The following is an 11,876-nucleotide window of genomic DNA, read 5'->3' as shown; positions in this document are numbered from 1 at the left end:
TTTTGTTTCTTTGTTCCCTTCTCAGCACCTATCCTAGTGCCAACAATAGGACTATAGCTAGAAGGGTCTGGAAGGACACCCCATTCATTATAAAGATGAAGAAAATTATGCCCAGGAAGTGTCAGTGATTCCCCTAATGTGCACAGGTAGGTAGTGAATTGAAACCAGGGCCCTTTAAGTCCAAATCCAGTACTCTCTGGTAATGGAGAAGCACTGATCCAGTCACTTCCTTAAGCTATAGATTGTGACTTTATTCCTGTGTCAGTGAGACTAACTCATTTCTAAAGACTTATATGTTGAAAGTTCTTTTAAGATTCACAAAGGGACAGCCCCATTTTGTCTGAAGAATCATAGGGTCATGTTCCCCTTGACAGTGAATATAGTATTGCTAGGAGAGGATAGTGTGTGGTATTGGTAGAGAAGGGATAAGATTGTAAGGTCCTTGAGGTCAGGAACTGTCTTCTGCCTCTTTTTGTATCCCCTCTTTTAGCACAGTGCCCAGTGCATAGCAGGTGCTAAATAAATGCCTGTTGATTTTCTGATAAGATTCCCTTGAATATCTTCCATGCCACACTCTGGGGAGTTAGGAAATGCATGATCTTACTGAAAAGAATCTGCTTAGATTGTAAACAGTCCAAGCTTAGAGAATCAGTCCAGGATGTCCTCTTTGAATGGTGCCTTATACATTATAGCTAGTGGCTTAATAAGTGTGTTAATGCATGGAATCATAAGACCTGGAAGGGAGTCTAACTGTCTTTTATTTTGTAAATGAAGAAACAGACTCAGTGAGGTTAAGGGACTGGCCCAAAATCACATGGCTCCTAAAGGATGATGATGATGATGCAGATTTTAAGATAGCTGTCTAAGTTTACCTCACTGGAAATCATGCCCTGGAAAGATCACTCTGGAAAACAAGAAATAAACTCTCATTTATCTGCCTGTGGATTATTTGCAATCCAATCCCCAGCTGTCTTTTCTTTGCCGCCCAGTATGCGTCTGAACCACCTTGCCTCATCATCAGTCAGTGTGTGTGCTCAGGGAATGCAAACTCATTTCAAAATCAGCTTAAGGAAATCATCATTATAATGGAAAATCTGCTGGCCCCAATCCTATGCCTCATTCTCCAAACTGATCTAAATGATTTGGATTAATCACTCCTCAGCCACATTGAGTTAACATGGAAAAGCGACAATTGACTGAAGAGACGTTCAAGATGGCTGCCCTGAATGACTTTATCCATGATTTCCATCGATGAGGCAAGCCTTTTAAAGAAAAAAAAAAGGCAGGAGGCTGTCTCTTCCATTCCAGGGCATCGTATTTTCTCACAGTCACATTATAAGTCAGAGCTGTACCTTGCTCAAGCCCAGATGTGAAGAGGGCAGACTAGCTCAGTTCTTCCCGCCGTGTCTGGGTTCAGCCAAGCATCTGGGTATATAAGATCACCCACTGTACTAAGCCTCTGCAGTAGCAGGCCACAGCAGGTGGACAGCAGAGCAGAGTGGCAGCTTTTGTTAAGTCCTGAACATTAGCTTGTTTTGCTCTTTAGATTTAAGCTCCTGCCGTTCCTTCCATAATAGCTGAGAGAAATGAAAATACTGCCCCCACATCCCCCCCACATACACACCCACCCTCTCTCACACACATACCCACACGCATGTACTGCACACACCTACCTCTCTCCTCCTCCTCTTATGGTAGCATTTTGTCTGGTAGTTCTCTGGGGCCTGGCCTGCTGTGTATGCAATTGTTCACCTCTTTCTCATGGAGGCTGGAAGGTCACCAGCAGGCCTTGGCTGGGACTTGGCCAGCAGGAGGACCAGGCCTCACATGGACCTCTGGTTTCACTATTATCTCTGGTCAGGTGAATGGGGAGGAGGGGCAGCAACAGTTTCCTAAGAAATCTCATTTAATGTATAGTGCAGAATATCAATCTGCAGATTAAAAAGTATTGTGAAAAGCAACTCCAACTGCTATATCCTCAGAAGTTAATGACCTCACCTGTTTCCTTCCTTCCCCACTTCAACTCTTGACATGCTAATAGAATATGACAATTGCTAGAATAGAGGTCTCTTGGTTCTGAGAGGGAGTGGGGACTCTCTTTGCTGATTAGAATCAAGGTCTCTCAGCTGAGGTTGTGGGTCCTGGAGCTATTCATTCCCCTTCAAAAATAATTGGCGGATGGGCTAAGAGCAGACTGAAGAGGCGTATAACCACCTGGCTGATCCAAGAGGCTAAGTGGCCCCTCCAGATGCATAATTAAAGACAATGTCTAAACCTCATAACCCAGAGGAAGGGAATCACTAGAATCAAGGTCAGCCACTGGTAATCACTGTCCCTCCTGTTTGTTCACACCTCCACTGTCAATCAATCAATTAATCAGCAATCATTTATCAAATACCTACTCTATACTAGGCTCTGTCCTAGGTGCCAGGGATATAAATATAGAAATGACATACCCTCTGCTTCAAAGGAATTTACATTCTGGGGCCTGAGGTGGAGAAGGACTAGAAAGGAATGTAATATATTCGTAGATAAATGTGGATATACAAAAGTAAATAGAGAATGGGGAAATAAGTACAAAGTGATCAGAGGGACAGTTAACACCCAGGGGAATCAAGAAAGGCCTCTTGAGAAAGGTGGCATTTGAGTTGAGTCTTCAAGAGAATTAGAGGGGGTTCAAGAGATGGAGCCAAGAAGGAAGAACATATCTGGAATGGGGCGGGGGGAGGGCCAGCTGGTACAAGGACGTAGAGAGGGTATGTGGAATGTCTTACACCAGGGTCAGCTGGTTTGGATGGAATGTAGGACAGCAGCCTTGACTATAAATTGTGGCTAGAGCAGGAAGGTCTTTAAATAGCAAAGACAAGGATTTACATTTTATCCTGTAGGCCATGAGGAACCACTATAGCATATAGCAGCTTGAGCAGGTGAGTCACATGGTCAGACCTGGGCTTTCCCAATATCAATTTGGCAGCTACATGAGGAATAAACTAGAAGGGATATTCTGGAGACAGAGAGACAAATTATGAAACTACTGCAATAGAATGTTGGTGCCCTGAGCAGAAAGAGCGAAGAGATAAGGTGAGATTAGGGAAAAAATAAATTGGTTTTGGACATGTTGAGACATCCATGTGGAGATATACATCTAACAGTTGGGACTGTAACTGTAGAGATACAAAGGACTTGATATGTAGAAGTGAGAATCATGTCCATAGATGTCATAGCCAAATCCATGGGAGCTAATGGGATTCCCAAGAGATTGTAGATAGAGAAGATGATAGAAACCAGGACACAGTGTTGGGCTACACACATGAAGAGAGGACAGTGTATAGAAAGTGTTCCTGTACACAATGTTGATGATTGGTCAGGCCAATAGGAAGAGAGCCACGGTGTAGAGAGCTACAAAAACTCTGGGAAGGGAGAGTGTCCAGAAGGAGGGGGTGGTCAACAGCACCAAAATGCTGAAAAATTTAGGAGAAGGAGGACTAAGAAATTTAGCAATTTTTGGATTTAGCAATAAAGTAATCATTGATCACCTGGAAGAGCAATTTCACTAGAGTGATGGGGATACAGTTTGATCACAAGGAGCTGATAAGTGTGTAGGAATTAAGAAAGCAGAGGTACAGAAGATAGGTAGTTCCAACTAGATCCTATTTCAAAACATAGCCCACTACCATCCTAAATAACCGAAATGACAACTGATATAGTTACATTTGCAGTAGTTGAAATCCCTGCCTTCCAAATACTTTGGGAAGGAAAGTAGCCATATAACCTCAAAGAGTTGGGCTATTCAAGAAAAGTCCAGTTTCATTGTATATACCATTGATCTGCTTTTCTTGGTTCATTCTCTGTAAAACTCTAGGTGGTTCAAGATTTGATGTCCTTAACTGTGGGGGAAAAAATGTTGAGATATCATGCCTGGACTTCCGAGCTGGGCCACATCTTTCCTCTCACTCAGGCACCATTATGTGGAACTGGCACTTAATAAATTATTGTTGAATTGAATTGAACTCAACTGAGTAGGACTAAATTGAACTATAGTACATTACAAAGGAGACCCAGCTTGTTATTCCCAATTGGGGAGGACTGTAAGACTCCCCCTACGTATTTTGTATTTGAAAACATTGTTCTGAGGAGTCCTTAGGCTTTATCAGATTAAAAAATACCCATGACACAAAGAAGGTTAAGAACCCCTTCCGTAGAAGAAAATGAACTTGTCTTTGGCACTCATAAATCATTTGCTTAAGTTTACCCTGTGTGCTATATTGGTCGGTAATTAAAAAGTTAGTTTCTCAGTGACAAGTGTTGCATTTTGATTATAATCAGATTTTGAGCTCCAATATGCCCTAAAGATGCCTTATTTTGCCATCTTTATTAAAGATGCTAGAGTCTAGGTTTTATTTTCCAGCTCCATACCTTTGCATGGATTATCCCTCCTGCCTGGACTACCTTTCCCCTTCAACTCCACGTCTTAGAATTCCTGGATTGCTTCTAGAGTCAGTTCAGCCAACACCTTCTATATGAAACCTTTCCTGATCCCCTGAAATGCTAGTGTCTTATCCCCATAATTATCCTTTACCTATTTGTATATTTAAAGGCAGCTAGGTGGTACAGCTGATAGATGATTGGATTTAAAGTCATGAAGAAATGAGTTCACATTCTGCCTCAGATAGCTAGGTTCACTTCACCTCTGAGCCTCAGTTTCCTCATCTGTAAAATGAACACAATATTTACTTTCCAGAGTTGTTATGAGAACCAAATAACATGTAAAGGACTTTGCAGTTCTTGAAACACTATATGAATGCTTATCAAGACCACCACTCCCACCACCACCACCACCACCACCATCATCATCATCCTTTGTCCCTATATATGTACTTGTTATTTCACTTCAGAACTATTTCCCTTTACTTTTTGTCTTTGAAACAGGAAACATTGTGGTATAATAGAGTGCTGGACTTGGAATCAAGTAGACATGCTTTCTAATCCTACCTCAGATACTTATTAGCTATGTGACCTTGGACAAGTCATTTAACCTCTCTGTACCTCAGTTTCTTCATCTGTAAAATGAAGGGGTTTGATTTGATGGCTTCTGAGGTCTCTTCCAGCTCTAAATCCACAATCTTCCGTTTTATATCCCTAGTATCTAATGTAATACCAGTGGTGGTCACTTAATAAATGACTGTTGATTGATTGCTTAAATTCTGCATAGCTTCTTCTAGATTGAGTAACGTTCTTCCATTCATGGACTAGGTTGAGATCCCTAACAATTGAAATGGCAGTAGATGGGAAGCCTGTCCATCTTTTCTATCATTATCACCACCACCATCATAATCTTAAAACCTTTATTAAGCTTTTAATTGCACATGGCCTGATAGTGGGCACAGAACAAGGAGAATTATATCCCTGGGAAACTTAGTCTAAAGGGGGAAACATTCTAGTGAGCCTAGGAGGAAGGACATAATGACAGAATAAAAACATTCCACCAGTGTGCAAATGGGGCCAATAAAATATTTCTATTACATGCAGATCAAGGGTCAGTGCATTTCAGTGCTAGTATGGTAGAGTGAGGATAAATACAGAGTTGGTTTAGCAGTAGGAAGACCATGCAATAGAGCTTTATCTAGGCAGTGTAGAGTGGGGAACAATTCATTACTGTCATTAAAGGAGAATTTGTGGAAGGGGGGGTCATAAGACTTTTCAGAACACATGTTCTCATTGGATAACCAGTTTCTCATAAAAGGAAGTCAAAGATTAAAAATCATAAAAATGGAAAGACCACAAAGTATATGAGGAACCTATCAAACCCAACTCTTTACCAAAGTATCGATTATACCTTACTATTGTAGAGAGATGAGTTGTAGACCACATCTCTTGGTGATCCATTCCAGTGTTTCCCTTAACAAGTCTTGAAGTCGGAAAGGTCCTCACCTCATCTATCCCACATCTATCCTGCTTGCCACAAGATAAGTCATCTTGTTCTGCTCCCATTAGAGACTGGACACCCTGAGGATGACTTCCTTCTCCCCTCTAATGGGCAGAGTTACCCAGTGGTCAGTTGCAGGCTTCTATAATCCAGGATGCATCCCTCTCTATAAAGACATCTGGGCAATTTTATAAAACAAAGTAAGTGACTGATAAACAGAGTAAACAAAGGCTGTTACAGTAAATGATAAAAAGGAAAAAAGGAAGTTGTTACTTTTTGAAATGATAGTCATGATTAAGAAAATGGGAAAGAAAAGAAAACTGTTATTAGGTAGTATTTTCATCAGGGAAGAAAATTAGGTGCCAATGAATGAAATTTGACTCCTCTTTGTAAGTTTCACTCAGTATGAAAAAACGTCTCCTTAAAATTTCCTTCAAGCATTTGCAAACAAGAGGATAGCTTTCTCTCTGCCCCACCCACCCCTGGCCCCAGGTTAGAAGGAATCTGAGTTCAGGAGCCAGGAGATGCTAGGGGGTGCCAGGGGGAAGGGGATCATTTAATGCTTGGGGCACAGAAACTGACAGGGCTAAAAATGAAAGTAATATAGAAGGGGTAGGATGGCATGTATCTTTTCATCTCTCCAGGCTCTTGTCTCTTTAATCAGCTAGCCTGATTTGCCCAGTAAATGATTCCTCAATGTGTGTGAGTGAGTGACTGAGTGTGTGTGTGTGTGTGTGTGTGTGTGTGTGTGTCTGTCTGTCTGTGTGCTTGCGCGTGTTGTAGCTCTGTCAATCCTTGGATTAGAACCAATGATCGCAGCGTGTAGGAGGGCTGTCTGGGTCCAGATTGTACAATGTGTTTCAGTGCCAGAGTATGAGTAGAGATAATTACTGAGAAGTCACACTCTCTCACTCCCTCGGCTTTTCTTGTGTCCTTCAGCAAAACACTGGATTTTAAATCTCCTTTCACGAGCTTGAGAGCAACGCAATCTGTCAGGAAAGAAAGGAAGAAAAAACCGAACCTGACAAAAAAAGAAAAAAAAAAAGAGGGAGGGAAACCAACATGAAAACCATCCAGGCAAAAATGCACAATTCTATCTCTTGGGCAATCTTCACTGGGCTGGCCGCTCTGTTTCTCTTTCAAGGTAAGAGGTTACTATTGATTTGCCTACAGTAGACGCAGGATTTGTGCAATGTGCTTTTTTTTTAATTATTCGCAGACTCCCCAAGTCTGTCTCTGTTGCGCGGGTTTGCAGGTGGAGAGGGGAGAGCGTTTAAATGGCATGACTGAGGCTTAATTTTCTCTCCAGGTTTCGTAATATTGATTCAATCCTGTATTACTATAGGAAGGGGAATGTATATGTATTTGTGAAATAATGTGCGTGCTGCCAGGGTTTGGTACGGTCAGTGCATTGGGCTATGTGGCTACATCTTTCACAACACACACACACACACACACACACACATACACACATACATCACACCGCACCACACCACACCATACCATACCACCCCACAAATGCAAGGACCAAGTCAGAAGCATGATAAAATAAAAGGATACTGGGCGGGTTTTGCAAGCATTATTGAGAAGAAATGGGAAGGAAAAACTTTAAATATCGGCTGGCAAACTTGAGTGGCTGCTCAGTGAGGAAAACCGAGAAAATGCAGGTCCAATGTAGTCAGGCTCACCATGTCTTGTGTTAGGTTTTGGTCAGCAGCCCATCATCAAGGGGATGAATCAATTTGCAGCAGCAGTGAGCAGTGATATTAGTTTGGACGGGTTGTGTTTTAGGAGTGGGGGCTATTGGGGAAGGTGATGATCAAGAGAACACGGGAGAAATAGTGGACTGTTCAATCACAGCAAGATTTTCAAAGTTAAAGGGCGACACGCATTAAGTACGGAATGCTAATTCTCTGTTTATTTATCTGCTGAGAAGCAGAGCCACGGGGCTGCAATCTACACTGCCGCTTTCTCTCAGACTATGCTCTTTGATGTTCTCTTCAGCTTTATGCAGTGTGCAAGGCAAATTCAGAATCAGCTTCAACCTTGAATCCATTCTCGGTGCTATTTATTCGCATTTTGCCTCCAAACCCACTGACCCTGGCTCCCACATTTCATAAGCTTGTCCCCTCCCCCACCTTTTAGCTACTCATTCTATCTTTGTGGGGTTTATATTACCTTTTTTCTAGCTAAAGGTATTGAAACTCTTAGGGGTTCAGGCAAAGAAACTTTCTTAGGTGGTCCTGTGGAGTTCTTCAAGAAAAGCTGACTTAGAAAATGTATCCTTTGATCAAGAAAGTTAGATCCAGAGCTGGAAGGAACTTGAGAGGTCAGCTAATGCAACCCCCCCATTTTACAGATTTGAAAACTGAGTCTCAAAGAGATTGTGTTTTGCCCAAGGTCATGCAGGGTAGTAGTCAGCAATACGAAGTCAAGATTCAAACCCAGGTCTCTGGTTCCAAATCCAGCACTTTAATTATAGAAACTGGGGGCATCAGAAGGAGAAAAAGAAAAAGTAGGATGGACACCATCTCCCTATTCTGACATCTGTCAACTTTTTTTTATCCTTATGATCCTCCCTTATGTGCACCTGTGCTAATGAAGTCATAATGCAGCCCTTTCTTTGGGTTGAAGACTTTCCTTTGGGGCAGGCTGCAGTGGCTGCTATTAGGATCCAAACCAGGCAAGCAGAGACACTTGGAAAGAGTTGTATGGAAAGCAATTAAGTGGAGTTAAAGAACCAAAACAGGGAGGGGGGGAGGGGAGGCCCCTGGGAGGAGGGAAGGACTGAGTCAGTTGGTAAGAAGGTTAGTCCTCATTGAACTTGGCAGAGGTTCCTCTGGCTTAGCCTGTTACGCTCAATTCAGGAGGTCAGTCTGAGGGACCCCTTTACCATCCCCTTGAAGGTGTACCTGGTTTACATGAGGCTGAAGGTGACAGCTTGAATGTATTATACATTCTTCCTTATGTAATACAGAACATCATTCAGAAAAACCAGGTATATGTAAGGACGTATCTTTGGGACACAGAAGCTCCCCCCCACCATGAATGTGATCAAAGAGTACTGTCATGGGAATGGTCCTGGGAAAATCAAACCTGGAACACATTGTTTAGAAGAAGAGGGATCTCTCTATGCTGACAACAGAATTGAGGAGTAGATGAGAGAAGCGATAGAGGAGAATGAGCTGTGCGGAGTGGGATCCTATGGATCCCCAAATTATACTTCTCTAAAGCTGATTCCTCTTCCATGCCTTAATATCAAAACAGAGAAAATGGCCAAACTTCCTGAAGCTGAGAGCCCCACTGGCAGCATGCCAGAAGCCTGGGGGCCATACTGAATTTACATATAAATTAGCATACGTGATTTTTTTTATCAGAAATAAATGTAGGGAAGCACAATATTTGCTCATACTTTGAATCTTCCCTGAATAGATGAGTAGAAAGTGCTGGTGCAAAATTTTCTAGTGTGAAAGCCCTTCTGGCTGCTTCATGTGGCATTGCTTCCCCACTGCTGGGGATAAGAAGGAAGAAGCATAAGGCAACATTTGATAGTAGTAATATTGGTGAGAGTGGAGGGGGGGAGGTCTGAGGCCTCTATCCCCCCTCAACCCAGGCTATATATTCCTGCATTTCCTGAGGAGCACTATACCCCTTTTCTCTCTATACCTACCTTGAATCAGCTCTGGACAGGGTCAGATGTATCCAAAAAGAACTTGAGGCTGTCTAATTTTAAGTCACATCAACTCCCAAACCTAACTTCAATCTGAAGCTGCAAAGGTGAGGACTGTTTTCTCTTCCTGGGGAAAGAAGCCAGAGTCTGCCAGCTATCTCTTATCGAAGTTACACCATTACTAGGCAGCCCAGGTTTTGCCTGCAATAATCCACCCCCATTGCATTGACCCAGTGGGGCTAGTTAGAATGCAGTGCACATTCTAAGAGATTTTTCCCCTTTCCTTTGTTTTTGTTTTAAGCTGGCTCCTTCCAGAGCTGTTACTTCCTGTGTTTTCTGCCTTTTGAAAAGGTGCCTGGTGCCAGTAGCAGGTTATGAGCCCTCCCTCAACTGCCCCTCCCCCCTACCCGTAACCCCATCCAGTCTAGGAGAGAGGGGTAATGTGAGAAGCAAATTTCCAAAGGAATCAGTACTGATTAGTGAAGAGAAGAAGGGGAGGGGTGAGTGATTAGCTCCCTGGGGCTCTTGCCCTAAAATACACCAGAGGTTGATTAAAAAGCTCCTTCTCTTTCTAAGGAACAGGAGCTGTCCCTTTCAGCACACCTCCTACATCTAGCACCCATTTGGAATTTGAAGGAGATGGCTGGTTGGTGGCGCTGCTTTTCTCTTTCTAGAAACCAGGGCTATTTCTTTTTCTAAGGATTATCTGTTCCTTTCAACACCTTTTGATAGGTTTGACTCGAATCTTCTCTCCTTTCCCTGGCTTTCTGTGATCCTGTTGGGTGCCTCTTCTGCTGGCCTGCCCAGCTGAGGCAAAGGTACCAAAGAAAGGAAGGAGGACTGAACTGAGCACATATGCTCCTTTCCTTCACTCCTAGGGAAAGAGGCATGATTCAGATTGTCAGACATGCCAAACTCCTGTCCTTTGATGCAAATATCTTCAGTGCTAGTGGCAATCTGGGCTGGGCCTCACCTCTGGGATGTGTGGGCATCAGGAGGGGATATAACATTTCTTTGAAAAAGACCATCAGCCTCACTCTTACTGTCTTGTTTGTGAAGAATGGCCACATTCACAACCAAGAGTCAAAGGGCAGGTATTGTAATGTAACTTTTGTCTGGCAAAAGGGCTAGAGGAACCTTGGCTGAAGTTGTCACTTGGGGTGAAGTGTAGATAGTGGGGTCTAGGCATCTCCCCTGGGTAACAACCTAAGAAGTGCTTATGTCCCTGTCCTTTGCACCCCAAAGTGCCACTACCAATTGCTACCTCTGTAAGAGTATGATTGAGGAGGTACAGAGGTTCTTTCTACACTGTACATGAATACAATATGGCTTTTTGACTTACAGCTTTTATTTGCAGAATCTGGCACTGTTGGAAATTCTGCCTTTGAGATTTGAAAAAAAAATTGGCTAAAAAAAAGGAACCAAAAAGAGCCTCTCTTCACTGGCCCCTGGTTCCTGATTGATGCTGACTAGATTGGCCCATTGGCTCTTGTTGTTTGCCAGAAGGCCATAGTTCTGCTATTTTGTTTAAAGATATACTTCACCATTTCCCTAAGGCATTTTTCCCACTCTCCCGTGATTTTGTTAGTGTGAGTACTCCCTCCACTGACACAGATTGGAATCCCTCCACCCTTTCTCTTCCCACAAGGTTCTTGTTCATGTTTCCCGATATACCCTCCAACGAGAGTCTGCTAACCATACTAGAGTCTACTACTAAGTTACAGCTGCTGTCTTCTTATTTCTCATTCTCAATAGACGACTAGCTCACTTCCTTATCCTGCAATGTCAGTTCTTAAATGTAAATTAGATTTGATAACATACTTATCTGTGTTTCCCTTTGGTTTATTTTTATTTTTGATTCTTCTGAAATTATGGTGGGTTAGCGTTTGAGTCTTTGTAGCATCTCTAGGATGATAGCATTAAACAGGTAGAGATTTTTGCAGCAGTGACAAGGAAAATGGTAGAACAGGAATTTTTAATCTGGGGTCATGAGTTTGCCTTGTTTAATATTTTGATAACTGTATTTAGATGTAATTGGTTTCCTTTGTAGTTCCAGATATTTTATTTTGTTTTTGTTTTGGCCAGAAACCCTGAGGGTCTTCCCCTCCCAGACTGATTTTTTTTTTTGACTAGGTAAGAGAAGCCATTCCTTGCCTTGTTTCTTACCTAGATTTAATCAATGATTGGGCATTGCCTAAGTCAAACCTGACACCTGTTAACTGACCTTAGCTTAAAAAGGCCAAGGTCTCCCACTGCAACTAGTGCCATCTCCAGCCTTCT

At 42.5% G+C, this 11,876-nt stretch overlaps 1 protein-coding gene across 1 annotated transcript in view; it reads left to right on the top strand.

Annotated features, from left to right (window-relative positions):
• Positions 1 to 6,800: 6,800 nt before the first annotated feature.
• Positions 6,801 to 11,876, top strand: part of NTM (neurotrimin) — a 1,253,923-nt gene continuing 1,248,847 nt past the window's right edge. Inside the window, exon 1 of the mRNA XM_020963803.2 lies at positions 6,801 to 7,070. Within this exon, the coding sequence (XP_020819462.1) occupies positions 6,989 to 7,070 (82 nt within the window). The 5' untranslated portion in view covers positions 6,801 to 6,988. The remainder of the gene's footprint in view (positions 7,071 to 11,876) is intronic.

Source organism: Phascolarctos cinereus, unplaced genomic scaffold, assembly GCF_003287225.1.
Source record: "Phascolarctos cinereus isolate Bilbo 61053 unplaced genomic scaffold, phaCin_HiC Scaffold_726;HRSCAF=1367, whole genome shotgun sequence".
Lineage (NCBI taxonomy): Eukaryota > Metazoa > Chordata > Mammalia > Diprotodontia > Phascolarctidae > Phascolarctos > Phascolarctos cinereus.
The sequence above is the reverse complement of the archived record's forward strand: the minus strand, read 5'-3'. Positions and strand labels throughout refer to the sequence as shown.